Source organism: Coffea eugenioides, chromosome 4 (assembly GCF_003713205.1).
Source record: "Coffea eugenioides isolate CCC68of chromosome 4, Ceug_1.0, whole genome shotgun sequence".
Lineage (NCBI taxonomy): Eukaryota > Viridiplantae > Streptophyta > Magnoliopsida > Gentianales > Rubiaceae > Coffea > Coffea eugenioides.
The window spans coordinates 13,151,180-13,173,537 of NC_040038.1; the positions used below are offsets into that span (position 1 = coordinate 13,151,180).

The window sequence follows — 22,358 nt, forward strand, 5'->3', positions numbered from 1 at the left end:
CTTTTATATTTGAGTTCATACTTAGCTATAATACAAGTTTGGATCTTGTTCTGCATATTTAGTTAAAGTTTATGCCTAGAGTTATGGATGAATTTTTTATATTTTGTTAGTGATATTTACTTGGTTATTTAATCATGATTAACGGCCATTAATTGTGATAATTTTAATGTGTTAAGTTTGTAATGAGAACTGAGATTTAACACTAGTTCAAGGAAGTGATAAATCTAAGAAGTACACTCACAAGAGTAGAGGTGCATCTTTGTGGCTTTAGTGACTTGTTTCATGTAATTTCATAGAAGAAATAAACTTGTAATTAATTTCATAATTACGAGAGTAGATATGGTCTAATTACAAATATAGTTGATTCACTACGAAAGTAGATTTCACACATATTAGAAATTACGCTATAACTAGTCAAGATAATAGCACTCATTTAACCAGTAATTTCATTTACAAAAGTAGTGAGGAATTTCATACCTCTAGGAGTTTTATATTGTTATTTTTATTATTTTTATTTCATGTGTATAGTGTAGATTTAATATTTTGGACATATGATAATCTAAATAATAAAAGAGTTCGAAAAACATCAGTAATCATCCATTCTTCCTTGTGGGTTCGACCCTTAATACCCTATACTCGCTCTCGCCTCGTATACTTGCCAAAAATTATGTGTGGGGTATTTAGAAATTTATAAATATAAAACTTGACTATAGATGAGCTAATTGTTATACGTATACCTCGCACTCATCATTTTGATTTATTGTTTCTATTTTTCTATGCTCACTTTCGTAGGCCAAAGGTGAATAATTCTTTATCCATGTTATAGCTATTAGTTATTATTGAATATTTCTTTTTTTTCTTTGAATTTCTCTTTCCTTTATCCTGTTCTATTTTTCTGTTTCTCTAAGCTTACTTTCGTAGATTAAAAGTGGGTAATTCTTTAATGGATATGTATGTTGTACTCTTTAAATTAAATGGAGAAAATACTTTAAAGAGAATTGGAACAAGAAAGCAAGTACTTTTGCACATGTGACATTGATTAGAAATTTAGAGAAATGATATTAGCATTCCTCAAAAAACACCATGCACTACTCAAACTTCATCTAATCCAAAAGAAAGAAAGGACTGGTTGAGGTTTTATGAGAAATGCTAATATCATTTTTCGAAATTCATTCACAAATGCATACAGAATTTCTTGGTAAATAATTTAATTTTAAAAGGTAAGTTTGGCAATCCTTATGGCATGTGACAATTGTGTCCTTGTTCAATTGTAGTTATAGACTTATTTAATGTGTCTTGACTAACTAATAAAACATGTCTAAGTTTCACCATAATTATGCACTTAACCTGCACCAAGAAATTAAGAAAAAAGTAAGCAATTTAAATTTTGATATCAGAAAATGTCATTCTCAAAGTATATCTCAATCACTCCAATATTAGAAAGTGTATTGAAGAAACTATAGTTATCAAAGTTGTTTCGAATCTTTGGTCTTTGATTTCTTGGATCTTGAAATTTTGGGCATCAGCTCCTTGTTGACTCAAGGGGTTGGCCTAGTTAGATGTATCTGCACTAGTACAGGAGTTTCCTTGCCAGTATAGTTAACAAGCCACCATTGATATTATCATTTTCTTCAAATGGCTTAAACTCTACAAAATCAAAAATACCATTTTAGATTCATTAAAGAAGGGATGGGATCATCACGACTTGTTTGAATTCCCAAGTTAGGATTGTATGATGGTGCTATAGATAAGCCATCAAGATGCTGAAATTCTTGCTGAAAATCATTGGTTCGATGGCTATCCATGCAAATTCCTTGTCAATTAGAGAAAATTGAAATAAGAAGGCTAGCTCTTGAGAGAGAGAGAGAGAGAGGAAAAAAGGCTTTAATTTTGCACATGTGATATTGACTCGAAATATATAGCAAAAGCATTGTAAATTTAAGTGTAAAAGTAAATTTGACAATCCGTATGAAAAATGACAATTGTATCCTTGTTTACTTGTAGTTATTAACATCATCTCAAAGTTTCTTGATTGACTAATAAAACTTATCAAAGTTTCACCATAATTATGCACTAAACCTGCACAAAGAAATTTGCAAGAAAGAAATAAGAGAGAGTGTGAGAGCAATTAAAATTTGGGTAAATTACTCTTTATTCATATAGTTTCACATATTACCATATGAACCCGTTAATGTTGCAAAATATCCACTGATAAGTGCATATTTCATATCTTTTAAGTGTGTTTTATTAGTTAGTTTTGGTATGTTTTATTTAGTTTTATAGCTAATTAACTATATTTCTAGTGAAAATATGTATTTTGTGGTTTAAGTGTGAAAAATTGCATTTCTATGGATTTTAATGGTGAAAACTTCATATTTTTGTAGGTTTAATGATTCAATCATTAAATAGAGAGAATTGAGAAGATAATTGGATTATTATTGGAGGAAAAGTGCGGTGTCCATGGAGGCTACGATGGGATTTACAGGAATTGTTAAAAGATAGCAGGTTTTTTAGAGAGGTGTCACATTGCTTTCGGGAAGCAAATAAACCTGTTGACAGACTTTCAAACATTGGCGTTGACTCTGGAGTAACGTTGACGTATGATTCGTTCAGTGAGTTGCCTTGTTTGGTGAGAGGTGACATCACTCTTGATCGGTTGGAGTTTCCAAGTTTTCGAAGAATTAGAGTATAGCAAGTTAGTAAGTAATAGGTTTCCTATGCTTCTTTCCTTACGCTTTATGGAGGTAAAGGCCTCGGCCCCTCGTTGTATTCGGTGATTTTCTTGCATTAATAAGATCATTTTTCATTAAGAAAAATATTGATGATTTGAAGTAGTTTAAAGAAGATATGAAGTGTAAAACATTCAAAGGAAGAAATGCAAGCGAAGATAGCTTTGACACCTAGAGGTATTTCCGCAATATCTTGAGTTACAAGTATCAGATTGAGGTGATTCTTGTACCATTTTGAAACTAAGAGATATATCTACATTTGACATGAGATATTTAAGTCCAGTTCAATCATTTTCATTGTCAAAAAGTTGAAATATAGAAGTGCAATTTCATAGTCGAAAACTGAAACAGGGTTCTAATCAATTGAGGGTAGTTTGGTTATTTATCAATCCACAGAGTTCCAAATTGGATGATTCTTAAGGTATTGGAAAGCTAATGCTAAGGGCTACAACTTTCATGTTTCGTACAAGAGCTAGTTCAGCCTCTAACATCAAGAAAATATCAGTTGAAGTTGGACCAAAAAAACAAAGCAAGGATGAAATTTATCAAGAAAATGCAAACCTACAGAAGCAATATGTGGGGTGCAGTACGCGACTCAAGGTCACGTTTTCGAGGTCGTGTATTCTTCAATTTCGGCTGGAACTTACTCTGTAACTATGCTATGTTCACACAAGTTTTTTGACCTATTTTCCTGCAAGAATTTCGGTGGAAACAGACCAAGACAGCTGCCAAGGAAGTTTTACAACTCAAATATATCTTGTTAATGAGTTCAAGAGGAATCTTAACATGATTTAACACTTTATCTTATGCAAGGAATTCCTCTATAAATAGAGGCCTTTGGAAATAGTTTCACAACTTTGGAAAGCTAGAGAAACTCCACAAAAATGTAGTTTTTACTAGAATTTCCTTAGTTCATTAGTTAGAATAGTATAGTATAGACAGTATAGTTTTATCCTATCTTGTATCATGTTAAGCAAGGATGAGGATTGAGGTTTGAAGATAGAAAAGATGCTGCTCACATGTGATAAGGGGTTCCATCTCTTCAACTTTTTAACTCTTGTATTTGAATCTTATATTTAGCTATCATACAAGTATGGTCTTTTCTTTTATATTTTTCATGTTTAGTTAAAGTTTATACCTAGAGTTATGAATGAACTTGTTATATCTTGTGAGTGATGTTTACTTGGTTATTTGATGCTATTATTTTGAAAAAGTTATTTATCACTTTTGCTTATCTAATCATGATTAACCGGCTATTAATTGTGATTATCTAAAGATGTTAAGTTTATAATGAGAATTGGAATTTAACACTAGTTCAAGGAAGTGACAAACTTAGGAGTACACTTACTAGAGTAAAGGTGCACCTATGTGGCTTTAGTAACTTGTTTCATATAATTTCATAGAAGAAATGAACTTGTAGTTAATTTCACCACGATAGTAGGTATGGTTTAGTTAAAAGTAAGTTGGTTCACTACGAGAGTAGGTTTCACGTACATTAGGAAATTATGCCATAACTAGCCAAAATAATAGCATTCAGTTAACCGATAACTTCATTTACAAGAATAGTAAGGAATTTCATACCTCTAGGAGCTTTTTATTGTTATTTTTATTTCATGTTTGTAATGTAGATTTAATCTTTTACATTTGTGATAGTCTAAATAATAAAGGAGTTTGAAAATCACCGGTAATTGAAAATCTTCCCTGTGGGTTCGACTCTTAATACCCTATACTCAATCGCGACTCGTATACTTGCGAAAAATCGTTGTGGGGTATTTAGGAATTTATAAATGTAAAACTTGACTTTGGATGAACTAATTGATATATGTATACCCGGACTCGTCATCCACATAAACTCCTATACTATTATGTAAAGTTAGCAACTTCAATTACAACAATTGACATAAAAACCCCAAAAAGCATCCACAATGGAGCGTAATAGAGGGTGTAATACCCTTTATTACACCCATGCATTATGTTCCACGTCATTATGGGAGTATAACAAGTATTACACGCAAAAAGGCAGTCAAAAGCTATTGGAATAGAGCTCATTTGACAAAATATTAAAAGCAGCAGCATGGGGCCCATATTTAAAGCTTTCAATTGTCAAAATATATCAACAGATATTAGTGCAAGTGGAAGGGGCTTGCATCTCCTAATTATGAGATATCAGGTTCAAAACCCATGAAAATGAAAAGAATAATATTAAGAGAGTTTAAATCTGACTTGACTTGAATAGGATTAGTCACATATCATAAAATAGTACTTGTGATTTAAAGCAAAAAAAGGTCAAAATATTAACCCAATTTATCCATTCAATTCAAGAGCTTTCTAACGGTCCATGCTCTAAAGAGTGTAATCCATAGAGTGATTTGATTGTGAGTCCAAGCTATTATACTTTATAGAGTGTAAATATAATTTATAATGAGCGATAGTGTCATAAAAAAAAAGGGATGATAAAATGATGATATGACATATGGATTACACTCTAAAAAGTGTAATCAATTGTGAATGCCCTAAGAAATGTATATGCTGAAATTAAGACATCCACTAAACTCCTTAATTTCTTTTTTGATCAAAAAAATATACCTAACATCCTTATTTTTTATTAATTTTTTTTAACAAGGGATCATGGGATTTGCTTTGCTGTTTAAATAGTACACCTTTTTGACCTAAACAGTATACCTTTCTTTTTTCCAAATAGTATACCTTTTGTCTAACAAAGTGGGGTTTGCTTTGCTGGTTTTGCCGTTTTTAATGGTTACTTTGGTAGATTAAAAGGGCAAATTTTATTAAATTAATGGAGGAATTACTTTAGAGCGATGCCACAAGAAAGCTAGCGCTTTTGCACACGTGACATTTGACTGGAAATTTATTCATAAAAACATAACAAATTCTTGGTAACTAATTTATTTCAAAAGTAAATGTTCCAATCCGAATGACATATGACATCGCGGCCCCGTTTAATTGTAGTTATAGACATTTTTGTGACTAGACTGACTAATTAAACTTAGTGTTGTTATCACTTTACTCCCTTAAAATATATTACTACCATCAATTTACTCTCTAACGTTATCTTTTAGTCACGTTGCCCTCATAGATAATTTAACTTAATATGTTAACAAATTTTTGACAAAAATACTTTTTATTTTATAATATTATTACATTGTTATTATCACTTATATTAACAAACTCCATTAAGTTTAATTTTCAGTCTTAAGGATAAAGTGAAAAAAAATAAGGTTAAGGGAAAATTGATAATAGTACCAAACGTTAAGGGGGTAAAGCAATAATAACCCTTAAACTTATCTATGTAAACCAAAGAAAGAGTAAAGGCAATTAAAATTTTGATATTTGAAGGAGCCATTCTCAAAATCCATTATCTCAAATTCTCAATCACATCAATAGAGCATTTTCAGAGATAGATATGGTTCTCATGCCTCTAAACTCCAAGTGCAAATTTTTGAAACCCTGAAGCACGGTTCTCTTGAGAGATGATAGTATTATATATGGTGTTTAAGTGAAGAGAAGATTACCTAATTAAACATGATTACCAAGGGAAAGTTTATCAACTCCACCATCTTGAAGCACCTAATATTAACTTGAGGAGAAATAGCAAATAAAACCTCAATCATGAAATATTAACCAAAAAGAACACATTAAGTTGATCGAAAAGTTACAAAAAGAAAAAGAGCTATATGGTTCGTATACTTATCTGGGAAATTTAATCAGTTTATTTTATCAATCCACGCTGAATATGTGCTATGTTTAAAAGGGTAAGTTGTATGTTTCTTGCAAGACGAATAGATTTTAATCCCTCTCGTAGGGCTATTATACTAGGCATGTAGGCATTTATTGATTGACATGGGAAATCATCTCCATCAAGTCAAGCTCCTTCTTCACTTCAAATTGCATGATTGGAGGAGGAACATCATATGGGATCTCCATGCAAAAGCCTTTGTCATCAAGAATTGGAGAAGCGTTGTGGATCTCTGAATTCAGGTTATTGATGCTGGTCCTTTCAAACAAGTTGTCATCTAATGCGAATTCTGGAACCTCACTAAAATCATAGTCTGGAACAAGTGGATCACTGTTTAACTCCATTGCCTCTTCATTAGGGTTTGAATTTTGTTTATGATCACCGATTGTTGGGGTATCAGTGGTCGAAGCGTTTTTTCTTCCACTACTGCTCTTCTCGAAATTCAAGCTCTTTATGTAGTTTTGCAAAAGAGAACTAGGTTTTGGCCATTTTGTGCGACATTTTCGCCTCGAGAATTGCCTTCTTTTGGTTGCATTCCAATGGTTCTTGATGGAGTTTTCAGTTCTTCCGGGCAATTTCTTCGCAATTTCTGCCCATTTGTTCCCTATTTCGGCATGAGCCTCGATCAAAATCCTATCTTCCTCCTCAGTCCATATATCCTTCTGGAAAAAACAATGACGTCAATTGACATACCTATTTATCAACTCTCATTTGAGTCTTTTTCTTTTCTCCATTCGGTTTCAGGGAGATTTAGTTTCAGAAAGGATATAGAGGAAAAAGGAAAAACTTTCTTGAGTTGATTTATCAAACTTAGCATATATTACTTATTTTATACGGAAAGTTTGCCTTTTTTATGATTTTTTTTAACCAAAAATTGATTCCAATTCTTGTGTATGAATGAAAATAATGTGGTGATTTCCCAAAGAGTAACTCTCAAAATGTGGCACCAGATGCAAAATATGTCAGCCTTTCTACATAGATATGCTCTTCTAAAACCATATAATTGAAAATTGTATATCATGTTGTTTAGACCAGTTGACATTGATTTATGAGAAATGTACATGGTAAAGTGGCAATTACTAAAAGTGAAACTCTTAAAACGTGGCACCACGTATAAAAATATGGGAAATCCTTACCTAGATATGGTCGATTTTTGAAAAGCGTGAAAACTTAAGTTGTCTTTTACACAAATTTACATTGATTTATACTATATGGTTACCAAAACATCTTTTTGCACGCATATCGTGTCAAATTACCGTGTGTATTGCATGCAAATTAGGTTTTATTTCGTGTTTTTTCTATCTGGAAGGCAGTTCCCCCCCCCCCCCCCCAACACAACCCCAAAGAGAGCAGTGAAAACGATAAATTTAACATTCTATGCATTTTTGAAGATGCAATTTCAACATCCAAAGATATTGCATGAAAGTGATCACCTCAATAGCTAGATTTTCCTATTTTCTTGTTGATGCCAAACAAAAATATAGGTGACAAGAAAATTTCAATTAAAGTCCAGATCACTAAGTTTAGTAACAAGAGAACCATAAACTTCTATTGTACATATGTCATTACTAAACCATCAAAAACCAAAATAAAAAATAATGCATATGTTTACATCCTTAGTAAATAAAATAAAGTATTAAAAAGCAAACCTTGATGTCAGGCCGTAAATGGTTGTGCCATCTTTCTCTACACTGCTTCCCTATCCTCCCTTTCAGCACTTGAGCAATATGAGACCATTTTCTCACCCCAAATTTCTCTACAAGGTGGACTAATAGCCTGTTTTCACATAAATAAACAACAAAGTTATGCTGGCCTTCATGGAAGACCTAATGAATATTATTTTTAAAAAAAAAAACTGTTAAAATGGTTTAGAAATCTTATCTACCTATCTTCTTCAATGGTCCATTGCCCCTTTGCAGATTTGGATTTTTTTCGACCACGCCCCTGCTTTTTCGTCGAAGAAGATAAGGCAATGTTGGAAAATCTGTTATTATTTCTTTTTGTGCCAGCTTCTTTGTAGTAAACACTTTCAGCAGTTATGCAAGAGCTCTCATCTTGGACACAAAAATTCAAGGGCTTAACTTCTGGAAGAGTCAAGGGGAAGAGCTTGTGGTCAGATGAATTTTCATCCGATAATGGAGTTTCTTTAACAGTATGCTTCAACAAGCCACCACCACCTTCAAAATTTTGCGTGACTAACTTACCATTGTTATTATCATTTTCCTCAAATGGATTAAACTCTAAATAGTTGAAATCTATCATCGAAGATCCATTAAAGAAGGGGTCAAAGGGATCAAAACCAGTTGTATGGATGCCTAAGTCAGGATTGAATGATGATCCTGTAAAAGAAAAGTGATCAAGGTGCTGAAAATCTTGCAGAAAACCCTTTGATTGACAGTTATCCATGCAAAAGTCTTGGTCAATATCAGGTTTCAAGAAATTGGCAGGCATGGAAAATTGTTGATGGCCAGGTTTGTTGCTACATGTTGTGTTACACTCCATGGGAGGAAAAGCAAGAAAGCCAAAAGATGACAAAGAAATTAAGATGGCTAAATTCTGTAGTGTTCACTTTCTTTCTCCATTACCTTGGCTTAATAGATAAGAACAAGGTAATATGGTATTTATTGCAGTCGGATTCTATCAGGGCCCTTCATTGGTAAGCTAGCTAATCTGATGGTTTGGTACTTGGTATTGCTTACAGACCAAAAATTTTTTTAAAAAAAATTCACCATTTCATTGATAATGTAAATGATCTTATGTATATAAAAAACCTAAGACATATGCTACAAAAGCATTAATCTTTGTCCAACGTGGGTACCTTGGTACATTAATGGTGGAAAATACTTTAATGGGTTTTTTATGACTTGAACATTAAGGTAGTGGAGAAATTAGTGAGAGAGAAGTGGAATAAGAGAGCTTTGTAGTGTTTTAGAACGTGACATTTGACTAGAAATTAATGAATAGGAGCATAGTAAATTTCTTGAAAACTAATTTAATTACAATAGCACATTTTCTAACCTGTGTGTCAAATGACAATCCTATCCCTGTTTAATTGTAATTTAAACTTAATTAATGTGTGTTGACTGACTAATTAAGATATTTATGGCATTGCATCTTAACCATGAATTGATATTTGATGGGATAAGTAATATTCCTGCAATTCTTTCCGGATTTTGTATTGTACTAGAACATGCATGCCCATGGATGTTAAGTGCTAAAACTTATGCCACACCAGAGAACTTAATGTCCAAATGGCTTAGTATAGGGGAAAAGCTACCTATTTTCTTCTTGCCCTTTAAATCCTGTATATCATCAATACCACTTATTGACATATTTTGGACTACATATAGTACTTAGTAACTAATAAAGTTTTTTTTTTCTTAATCAAATCCTAACTGAATCAACAAATATAGATCTATAGATGTGTTATCCCACTAAAGCAAAATCAACCGAAGTTTACTTCGTAGGATGGAGCCAAAAGAAAAGCCACTAGCTAGAGAGATATCAAATCAAGTTTGGGAACACCTAAAACAATATGTGAAGGACTTGACTAATTCCTAAAGGGAGTCTTTCCCAATTCAGCTGTAGTCTTCAACCGAAATTTAGTAAATTGAATTAAACTCAATGAATATCATGGCTAAACTAAGAGCAAGTTTCTAGAAACAGGACAATAGGAGTTGATTGCTTACAAACACTTCAACTAAAATGACTAAAATGTCGACAAAAGGGATTAATGACCACTGACCAGGCATATTGAATGAGTAATTGAATTTGGTAACTGAAACCTTATCTCTTTCTTCTCTATCTCTGTCAATTTGCATGCATTAATTTTAGTTCACTAATTGTCACTTAAAAATATTAATTTGCACAGAGAAACTCAATCGAGGGGTGTTAATCTATTAGGCATCAAGTGGTTTTACTTCTTGACTGTGCTAGAATGATCTAGTCAAACAATTCTGAAGTGACTTAATTTGCTGAGTGTTGTATGACAAAAAAAAAAAGAAAATAAAAGAACTGAAATGTGATTACATCTGTTATTTGGACTCAAACCTTTTAGTTTAAGCAATTCCATTTTTGTAGAACTAATTAGAAACTGGAAATCAAACCCAAAGAGGGACCTTAATGAGAGTACAACGAGGCAACAGTGATATAAAGCTTTAATTTTTGGAAAATGAAAAATGTGGTGAATATGATTGATCATTATAACTTATAGCCAATTGAAAAATGATCTGAGAATTTTTTTTTTTTTTTTTTACGTGTGAAGAATAGCTAATGGAAAAGAGAAACAGGGGAAGAATGGATAGATACTTGTCGTCTATTTTGCTTAAAAATAATGGAAGATTGAAATTTGGTTAATAATGAAAGGTATTTTTGTCATTCGTCGCTATTTTGTCTATATCCTACTCTATCCTAATCTAAGGGGAGGCCCAACTAGACCTATAGGGACAGGTGGGGACTGAACCACCACCGAACCAAACAGGTGCCCTAAGCACCCGTCTGGATTTTTTAAAAGAGCCACTATGTAGCAATTGGTGGGAGGCAAGGTTAGAAACCTTGACCTCCCATCTCACCAAGCCTTAAGAGGCTGGTGGTTAACAATGAAAGGTATGAGTTACAAAATTTATTACATATTCTCATACAAAAATGGCTTGCCAGTTTCTTAGGTTTTTCTCACAGAAACGTTATATTTCCACTACATGATTTAATAAGTTTCATCACAATAAAGAAATTGTATTATAGAAAAAATATGATGGATGACATTGTATTTTTTACCGCTACATCAATAAAAAAATTCACAATTTGGTAGATATTAGTCATATAATGAAAATTACATCCAAGCAAGATATGTGAATATCATTTTTTGTCTGCTAAAGTGGATATTTGGCATGTTAACATGAACATTTAATGGAACGTATTTATATTTTGCAATGAAAAAAAAAAAGCGCCTTCTACTAGTATTATAATAAAAGAATTGGTGACTAAAAGTTTTAGGAAAAAAAAATACTTAGGAGACAACCTAGAGATTCAGAATATACTTCATGAACAATTAATTACGCTGTTTTGGACATTTTCTATATAACTTTTCTTTGTTTCATTTTTTTTAAAATTTAGAATCTATTATTGATCGGTTTGCTTACATCACGTTGTCTTTGAGATTTTATATATATATATATATATATATATATATATATATGTGTGTGTGTATGTATATATATGTGTATTTATTTATTTATAAAGTCGATCACCCTTCATAATTGCCTGCAAACCCTGAAGCACTTTGCGCTAACTGGAAACAGGATTTGTGTTTACTTAATTATAAATTTGCTTCATTCAGAAAATTTATGCATACATGTTTAAATGTTCGAATGTCCTTACTATATTGAAATTTCACAATAAACGTTTTCCAAAAAAGAAAAGTTCACAATAAACATTAAAATAAAAATGTCCTAATACATCCTTTCCATTTTTTTTTAACCATAAAGGAGTACAATATCAGTATGAGCATGGTTTTCAGTTTTATTTTTCAAAATTTTTAATCTAATGTTCTAATCTACTTAAAGATTTTATAAATACATTTTTCTTTCTTTTGTTTCCTCGGTACAAATATAATATTCCATTACATGGGGTAAAAACTAGTTTCGAAGATAATTACTCAAGAACAGTCATTTCACAAGAAGCACAGTCACTATTAAATGGCTAATTTGCTGGAGTATAATTAGAATAATAACCATATAGTTTCGTGGATAATACTTTCATAAAAAATCAGAAGGATCGTAGAAGGTAAGAGTAAAGAAAAAAATCTTTATTGCACAAGATCTTAAACTCCCAAGCACTGTTGCTGGAAAGCTTTGCCAGGGTTTTCCGGATCAATTTCTGAGTGATGAGGAAAATCATAGGGCATCTTAGAGGCAGGCAACCAAGTTTCACTGAAAACTCTGACAACTTCTTGATAAACAACTGCATTGCCATCCTTTGTTAGATGCAGACCATCACTGAAAATTGCCAAAAAAAAAGGGGGGGTTGATGAAATCTGATCAGTTTTCAGGGTTAGAAGTTGTAAGAGGTTGGTTGAGGCAACTTAAAGAGGGAAAAAATTCGATGCCAGATAAGAGAAAGTGGATGTGAATATGTAGCAAACAAGGATAGAAGATCTGTGTACTGCATCATCAGCAGATCTAAAGTCCCACTCAATCCCCAGCCAGAGAAAAATCAACATTGAGAGTAGATATAAACTCCAAGCAGTCGTTGACATGATTTCCATGAATGAAGATTTAATACTTTCTGCCTGTCTGTCTTTAATAATCAGTGTGGCAGTGTGCATGCTTCAAACTATAGACACAGAATGAGTAAAAGTGATGCAATTACTATGCCAAAATGAGGGGTATGGATATGCGTTCCTGTGTGCACATTACATAGAATCCTTGAAAAGTTTGAATCTGAACTTCTTGTTCATAAGGAAAAAATCTGAGGTACAGGAAACTTGAAAATTTTAGGTTCACTGTTATGCAATTTCTAGGAATCAAAATTTTCACAATTTTAAATTATTCCTTTGTAGTTTTCCACAATTCCACCATGAAGGCTATCTTTACTTTGATGTTTTGTCATGCTAAATGGAGGGTTCAAACTTGGCAGCCTATAGCATTCTGGCAGAAACATTCCGCTTAAAAGGATGTCATGAAGTTACTAAAACATTAGCAGTTCCATTCCTGGTGATATCAGTTTCCTGTGAGTGTCTTTCATAAGATAATGTTACAAAAAGCTACATGATTTACCTTAAGAATTTCTTCTGCCAACCATCCATTTCCTGCATCTTGGACCAGAGATTAATTGAAGGTAGATCTAGTTCCCTGGCTAACTCAACACATTTCTCTGCATAAAGTCCAGCTGTTTCATTGGTTCTTTCTGGCAATTTCATCGCTTTCTCACCATACAAAGCCCTGATTAAGAGATGTACTTTGAAATTATTCTTTTTCAATAAACAGATGAAATCTACTCTTACGTATCTCCGGGATAGCATCCACACCAATCTGTCTTCTCATTTTAAAGCAGTCAGTACTTTTAAATTAGAATCAAGGGAGTGCAAAACAAAGATAGGTATAGAACCATGAAAATATCCTGATTACATAGTAAAAGTTGCATTCATCTAGAGTTCAGATATTGCTGGAGCTAACCAAAACAGAGAAATAGATGGAAACGAAGCAATAAAGATTCTCATGATCTCCAAATTGAATGATAGTGTGCCTCTGTGCTAACTTAAATTTTTGAAACAAGACAGAGCCAGTAACAAATTCCACCTTGATGTTCTAGATCTAGATAAAGATATAAACTATCCCACTTTCTAGGTAACATGCCTACACATGCAATAGCACTTTTAATCATTTCAGTTATAGCTGAGTAATGTATCAAAACTTGGAGGTTGTCACTGCAAAAAGAAAATGGTAAAACTGAAAAGTCTGAAATTTGCAGCTACTCTTAGCCAAGGGCATCAAAAGCAATGGCATTTTTGTTTTGTAATTTTTATGCTCTTGTAAAGCAAGGGCAATGACACTAACTCATTAAAATTTTCAAACATAGCCTCGTATTATATTCTAATGTATCGTGTTATGTTCTTGTGACTAACAACTGCTTACTTCATTCGTCACACAAGGACTACAAACTTTAGGAAATGTTGGAATCATGATCAGCATAAATCAATGCAAAGGAAAACCTATTATACCTTGCATATTCTTTGCGGCCTTCCTCATCAACTGGTGGTGGAGTAATGAGAACAATTAACATAGTGGAACAGCATTCCTGCAACAACCTTTAGAGACAATGAGATGTGAATGGGAAAATTCTGGAGGTGATTAGTGTTCCTCTTTTTGGGTCAGAAAAACTGAAAATTGGACTTGACAAACAAATCATTCCATTGCAGGCTTTGACATCAGCAAGTGAGTTAAATGTTATACAAGGTGCACCCTAACTTGAAGGAACTAATTGGGAGTAACTGAGGAGCTCACATAATTGCGTGTTTGGGCAGAATTTTACTTGGATTGCCCAAACATAGGTAAAGGCAAGGCTGCCCATTTAGTTAACAGACCCTCATTTGCCTGGCATAGCAAACCAACTAAGCCACAACCCAGCATTATCTTCCTCTTGAATTTAGCATCTGTTTTTGGCCATTTGGTTTTATGTGTTAATAGTTGTTTGCTGAAGCATATGTCCACATTTTGAAGGAAGTGGATCAGGTAAAGGCTTTGTCTTGTAAAAGTTTCTGATAATAAAACAATGAATTTCAACCAGCAAAAATAAATAATACAACTAGAAAGCAATCTTGGTCTATTTATAAAAAGTATTTCAGATACATTAAGATCACTACATGTTTTATCCTAACATTCTACATAACACCTTAATTGACTGGTGTTTAGATAACAGCTTATCCGCACACCACTCTAAGACAAAAGTTACCAGTTCATATGCGACTAGCTAACCACCAGATTTTAAGATGAAAGGATTCTCATACCTGGTTCTCATGGGAATCCAAAAACTATAAATGGTTTTGTAATTCAAAGTTCTAAATACCCTATGATGCATATTCAATTAAACAACCACATTTCTTCAGTGTACTGAACAAAGATTAGAGATGGGAAATATATACCATTCAAACTTCTATTTTTTAATCCACTAACCTGGCACGTGGATTATTGTGAACAAAATTATCTAACACTAACATCGGGAATTCATACTATACCATTTATACCACATATTATAGATAATTGTACACATATTAGCAAAAAAAAAAATTTAAAGATTTTTTTAAACAAGGGAGGGGTGGGATTTAGGAAGTGGAGAGGGGGAAAGAGGAATTGAACCCAGGACCTCTAATTCCTGGGCCTCAACCTTAGGCAACTAGACTAAGGCCTCCTCCACAATGTATAATGATGGATATAAATATAACATTAATGTAGTGCAATTATTTCAATGTTGGGGAAATTCCAAGCTATTCTCTGAAAGTAAATGACTTAACAAAGAATATTCATAGTACAATCACAAAGGAACACTTCTTAATATGATCTTACGTTATTATGTCCTAAAGAATCTATAGCACTTCAAGAAAGAGGGGAACAATGTGCACAAAAAATGTTTGTATGCTTATTCATAAAACACAAGAAAATATGAACCTTAAGATGTTGAACCATTCTCCGAAGATTCTCCTTGTATTCATCAACTGGCACATGCTGCCTTGCACTAGTTCTTCCCAAAAGCGCTGCATCATTTGCTCCAAAAAGTATGGTTGCAGCAACAGGAGGCGTTGCAGATCCCTTCAAACGAGAATTATTAGCCACCATCTTAAGCTCAAAGATTCTATAAAATTGCAGGTGTAAGAGAACCAAAGCTTTTTCAATTCACAGCCACAAAGCATGATATTGTTAGACATAAAGAATCCAATACCACGTAGGAAAAAGGACAAATGCAGATTCATCAATAGTTCAGAAAATAAAGCTTCAGTAGTCAAAAGTTTTTCAATTGTTTTGGTAGCTGCAGGAGCTTCATTCATGAAAACAAAGTAGGAATTTCACAAGATAGTGGTTATTTGTAACAACAGCTGTGTTGTTATGGAATAAACAATTGAACCAGCAAACAAACTGCAACATTAGTCAAATAAGTGAAACAACATAGATCCTCTGGCAGAAAAAAAAAAAAGAAATAATGTAATACATGAAGCAACCATATATAAATTCGTAAAAAGACAATGAAATGCAGAGTTGGGATATCACGAGTTTGATGTAAAAATAAACCTAGCTTACTCAGATGATAACAAGCTAGACTTTCAGCAATTCAAGAGAATCAAGAGAAGCCCTTGGCAGGCAGAGTACAGCTAACAGTACTTTAGAACCAGAATACAAAAGCTAGCAAGCATCATGATAAAAATCTTTATGTTGGAAATGCATAAGCTTGAAATAGAGGATAAACATCTACTGATTCTGAAAAAATGCAATTAAATTATGAATTAATATACTCATAAACAAAATTAGTAACAAAACTTCTTGCCATTCCTAAAAGGTTTATGGCACGTCTTTTGGGCTCAGTCAAGCTACTCTGAATCCAATTTTATCAGAATTAAAAATTACAAAAAACTTTGCAAGCTTCAGAATTTGATCTAATACAAAGGCTAGTACTTAATGCTCCAAAAACCAGACCATGGCATGTTAAACTAGACAAAGCATCAGAAGAGAGAAGTCCATGAAAGATCAAATTCTTTTGAACAGAATGAAATGAAAAGATTGCCTGTGAAAGTTAACATTGGCTAATTCGTGGGGTTTTAGAAAAGGGGAACTATGTACCACCACTCTTCGAAGACACAAAACTGAATCTTGTCTACAATATTTCTAGAATGCATTAACAATGTTAACCAAGAAAACAAAATTTAACTACATGGAAGGTCAAGAAGAGAGAGAATATCAGCTTGTATCTAGAACACAGAAGTAAACCATTGATTTTATTTTTTTTCCATTCAAAAAACCCAACTGTATCTAGTTACCAGTAACCAGATGAAATAAATTACTGTTCTGTAGGACTTTGCTTAGAGTGACCCTCCCTCTCATCTTCAATCACACATACATTCTATATAGCATCTAAATTCCTCTAAATCTGTAAATTTACAACTTTTTTCATCCAAGTATAACTATCATTCACCCACATACCCTCCACATAGTGGTAAAAAAATTTTATAATATTCAATATTTCATATCATATTGAAAATTTTTTCCTTGATTCAACTCAATTTCATTAAAGATCCATAAGGTTTAACATAATGACTATAAATCCACATGACAATTGCCAACAATCGTCTCATTTTGTACCTTCAATTTTCTTCACATGTCAATTTTCACTGTTAACTTCCATCTCACACGCATTATCCCTTTACGCTTGTGCTCTGTAGCAACCGTTAATCAGCCAAGCTCATTGAAGGAGCTAATACAAAATGAACAAAATTGTGCAAGCCAAGTGCAGGGGAAGTTACCTAAAAGTTAATAAGCCTTATTGCTCTCCCCACATATTTTTTTTCCCCAGATTCCACGAATTGAAAGATAGAGGAAATAATCGAAACGACACTACTCAAAAGTATTTTATCCTACTACAAGACTTAGTTGACGGGCTCAATCCACCATTCAAGACTAATTATCATGCAATGCACTTCGCTAACATATCTTCCTGCCAACTAAATTAGCTCCTTTAGATTTTAGCACTAATTGACACAATGCCATAGATCAATGGGTTAATGGTGCACAACGGATATCATCCCTGATTGATCCCAGCAAAGAATGAAAACAGAACACCCAGAAAAACACACAAAAAAAAAAACACACAACCCATCAAGCTATATAATAAACAACTCAGAATTAACAAGATAGGAAAAATTTAGTGACAAAAAATACTACCAAATCAGAGGAGAAAATCGGGATACTACCAGAGGGAAAAGGTGATGGAGCAAGAATAAAGCCCATCTGGTGTTGTATCCACCGAACCCACGATTCACTATATCAGCCTTTACATTTCAAAATCAGAAGAAAATCAATTGAATTACCATTACATCGCATTGTCTAATAGATCAGCACTCTGATATTGAAGAGAAAATTGGAGGAAAAAATGGGGAAAAAATAAACCTTGCGAGAATAAGTATCAGCAAGAGCAGCACCCCATCCACCTGATCGGAATGATTGTTCAGTTATTGAGTCCCCAAATAGTACAATCTGAGGCCTCATTTTTTTCCTTTTCAGAAGATCTCTGTGTCTCTTCACTGCTCTCGCATGAATAGACGTTAGTGGTCATGGTAGTTAGCCAATACTGTTTTCCATTTTTTTTGTCCTTTTTTCCCTCTCTTGAAGTTAGTAGACTAGTAGCAGTAGAGTTAGACCGACCAGGGGCCTGACAATTATATACATTTTGCACGGCGCTTAACTTTATTTTCATACGACGTAACTTTATTTGCACAACGTGTAATTTTAGAAGAAATTTTTGTGGATTCCACACACGTTGTTAAAAATGATGTACAAGAAGTGATCTGGACCATACAAATTTTTTGGGCCAAATCTTGGCCATGAACAGCTCAGGGACGGTCCACCTGATGACCGTCCCTGCCCCGTATCCAGTTAGACTAATCAAAGTTCTGTGATATTTTGGGAAGAAGGGCAGGAACGGTTGCAGGATTTGGCCAAAATATATATATGGTCCAAATTTTATCTTGTATCTCGATTTTAACAACATGTATGAGATTCACAAAATTTTGTTCTAAAGTTACATGTTATTGAAAGTAAGTTACAACATGTGCAAACAAAATTATATCATGTGCAAACAAAATTATATCATGTGCAAAATGCACACAACTGCCAGAAACGGTTGCACTTGCAACCGTTCCTGCCCCTGGTCCGACATTTTGCATTTTCGGTAGATGCAGCAATGCAAGTAGGGCTGCAAATAACCACTGAGCCAACTTTGGCTCAGGGCACCAAAATGGAACTTTAAGTCCTTCTTTAGACCATAGGTCGGGGTTCAAATCTTATTTACAGTGAAAAAAATTTAAATGTGACGTCAGAGTATCTCTTTGATTAGGTTTGTATACCTCTTGTTAACCCTTTATAAAATCTCTTTAGACTCTCTTCCCTCTAAAATAGGATAAATAAGATTATACAAATATTATCGTTATTGACAAAAAAAATATATAGAGTTGCAAATGAGATGAATCCAGCTGGACACTGTAACATTGAGGTTTAATTGAATATTTGTAGGTTCAAGTTTGACTTGAGATAAATTTAAATGTTATTAACTCGTATTCTAAGTAGCTTGAATTATTTCTACCTAAATTTGATCAACTTATGCTTGTTAAGTTTAGTCTAATTTTGAAAGTTCATAAATAAAAATCTGGGGTGGCGGTTGATTTTGACTAAAAAATCCTAAAACTCCCATTCAATTCGAATCGCAAAATTAGGTACTTAGACCGATTTTAGAAAATGGGTCCGATCAACATAGGGTTAGTCCCAGTTCACAAGCTTTTAAAATTTGTGAGTACCCGACCCGATTGGATATGCAAGGATATACTTTTAATGTTGTCTATTAAAACTAAAATTAATAAGAGAGTATGTAACTGTCTTTCATCAAATTTTCATATTTCAGATGATGTACTTTACTTTTCCAACAATATATGGCTATTAACTTGCTAAACTTGTTAATTATGTAATACACTTATGATTTTATTGCTAAGAATAAATGTTATTTAAAAACTTACTTAGTATAAAGATGCAAGTTTGGATTGTTATGCAATCCTTTTTAACAAGTAATGAATTAGATTTAAATAAAGTTGTTTAGACGTTTAATTATTTTTTTACTTTCAATTATGAAAATGTGATTCTTTTTTTTTATTTAAAATTAGGTATTAGGTGCTCCAACAACTTTGCCTGATACCCGGTCATTCAAGTACCCTATGATCGTAGACCGGTTAATGTTTAATTTTTATCAAACCATGACAGAGTTGTTTTATGACCCGAGTACTTGACACTAAGGATAGCAATGGGGTTGGGGGATGGGGCGGGGCAGGGGCAAAATATGTCCCCCCGCCTTAAAACGGGGCGGGGGTGGGGCAACATACACCCGCCCCATCCTCCGCCCCGTCCCCCGCATACAATAAATAAATATATATATATATAATACAATCCTAAATTTTTCAAAGTTGCACCCTTACTTACAAGTACAACGCTAGTCAGTGTCAACGGCCGCCGCAACAATTGAAGAAATTTCTTGGACTATTGTTGATTTGTTTCCAACGCCCACCCCCCAGGAGTAAGTTATCTAATTCCAACCTGTTTTGCTCCTAATCCATTTTTATTTCGAGCGGTTCCCTTCCTCCGCACTGAATGTAACTTATGGACACACATTTTCTCATTCTCAAAAATGAAGGGATTGCCAAGTGTGAGATGCTTAAAAAACACATTTTAATAAATATTCTTGTGTTTGGAACTAAATTCCTAAGACCTTTTTGAAATATATATATATATATATGCAATTGAAATTTGTAAAATGTCATAAGAGTGTTTATAGTTCTCCAAACTATCCATGGGTCAGAATACAAAAGCTATAAGCATCAAACTTATGTCAAGAAAATTTAACAAAAAATTTAGAATTAAAAAAAAAGTGCACCAAAATACAAACGGCTTTCAGATTTTCCAAATTTTCCAGTCAAATCCGGTAAAAACGTAATTGGACTGAGTATTTGCCAATAGATATTTCAAATAAGCTTAGGCTAAAATTTTTTTTTAATGCTTAGATTAGAAATCCTATCAAAAATAATTGTTAACCAATCGATTCAACTCATCCTTGTTTTGACTTCAATTAGCAGCTTATACCAAAAATTTACCTCATTGTTGTGATTTTGAAAACTAACAAAATAAAAGAATCTCATTAATATTAACATATTAATTTTGTTTACCTCATTAACATATTTCTCTCATCTCCTCTCCCCTTTTGCATTTCCTTCTTAATGGTTACATACCCAATTACAATAAGGGCACTCTAATAAATTATACCAACTCGGCAAAATTGTTAATTAAACATTCCATTTTCTCTTTTTCTGCTTTTCCTTGTAAGGCTTAAAGTCTCCCTTTAGATTTAAAAAAAAAAAAAATCTAATCATATCCAACCTTTCTTCAGTTAGTGAACCTTTAACTTTAATGTACATTTTCCCAGCCAAAAAAAAAAGACATGAAATATTTTTTTTCCTTCAGAAAATATATCCATAAGTACAATTCTCCAACATAAAAACATGTCCTAGTCAAAGAAACACAGTACTCACTTGCTAACTTATCCTCAAAAAAACAAAAAAACAAAAAACAAAAAGTATCCAATACTTTTAGACCAAGTTGCATTTCACCATCAATGTTATTTGCTGTTTCGCAGACAAGGACTTAGTAAACTGCTCCATCCCCAAATATATCGCAAGAAAATGAGACTTTGAAATAACATGAGTATTTTCTTTATTCCACTTTTTGGTATTTCTTTTAAAAAAATCAAGATTTATTCTCTAAATACCGACATATGTCCTCATCAAATAAAGTATTGTTTCTTTAGAAGTTTTCAACCTCAGGAAAAAAAACCCTTAGAAATTGGAAAACAAAATCAAATGTGAACAAAGTCAATAAAAAAAAAATCCAACACCAAAGAAAACCAAAAGAAGTATATACCATATTTTAATTTCTTAACTCTTCTAACCTATCCTCCAACTAAAGAGGCTCATGCTTTTTGAAATTAGGCACAATATTCAACACATGCAGATGATGTTTTGGAAAATAAAAATGTATCCTAACCCTAGTCTCTTGGTTAGATTCAGGCAATTTGTAGTTACCCTATTCTTCCATTTGGATCGAATCAATGTTTACTAACTAGTAAACCGACATAATGAAACAGATGTTAAATTATAGCCTTATAGGTTTTTTTTTTCCTTTTTGGTTTTATGTGAAGACTCCAATTCCTCCTTCCTCTCCCTGTGGAATTACAAAAGATTCGAAAACAATTATAACAACGATTGAAACATATTACCCCCCCCCCTCCCCAAAAAAAAAAAGAAAAAACTGCTCCTTTCCACCCGATAATTCCTGTCCCAAAAAGATGCTAATAATCCATTAGAGCAGTTAAATCATTTAGAAAGTCCAAGCACTTGTCTTTTCTTGTTCTTGAACTACTAATGAAAATATCCAAACACATGAAATCCCTCCAATCACCAAGTGGTATACCCTCTTCTGTCTTCTTGTCTCTGTCCATCACTGTCGCCCTCACAGAAAGAAGAAAGCCTTACTCCAACACAGGCAAAAGGAAACTCTCTGGTCATTGCATTATGTATT

The 22,358-nt window shown here is 33.2% G+C and overlaps 2 protein-coding genes across 2 annotated transcripts; both read right to left on the reverse strand.

Moving 5' to 3' along the window:
* Positions 1 to 6,578: 6,578 nt before the first annotated feature.
* LOC113769081 (transcription factor MYB98-like) lies at positions 6,579 to 8,937 on the reverse strand. The gene is made up of 3 exons (XM_027313563.1): positions 8,372 to 8,937; positions 8,136 to 8,262; positions 6,579 to 7,148 (listed from the first exon to the last, which is right to left on the reverse strand). Exons 1-3 carry the CDS (start codon positions 8,935 to 8,937, stop codon positions 6,579 to 6,581), a joined length of 1,263 nt encoding a protein of 420 aa, XP_027169364.1.
* A 3,262-nt stretch (positions 8,938 to 12,199) lies between these two features.
* LOC113768198 (GDSL esterase/lipase At5g62930) lies at positions 12,200 to 18,337 on the reverse strand. Its single transcript, XM_027312462.1, has 6 exons — positions 18,135 to 18,337; positions 17,939 to 18,016; positions 15,648 to 15,788; positions 14,204 to 14,280; positions 13,260 to 13,424; positions 12,200 to 12,479 (listed from the first exon to the last, which is right to left on the reverse strand). The coding sequence occupies exons 1-6, from the start codon at positions 18,231 to 18,233 to the stop codon at positions 12,305 to 12,307; spliced, it is 735 nt and encodes a 244-aa protein (XP_027168263.1). The 5' UTR covers positions 18,234 to 18,337; the 3' UTR covers positions 12,200 to 12,304.
* Positions 18,338 to 22,358: the final 4,021 nt, after the last annotated feature.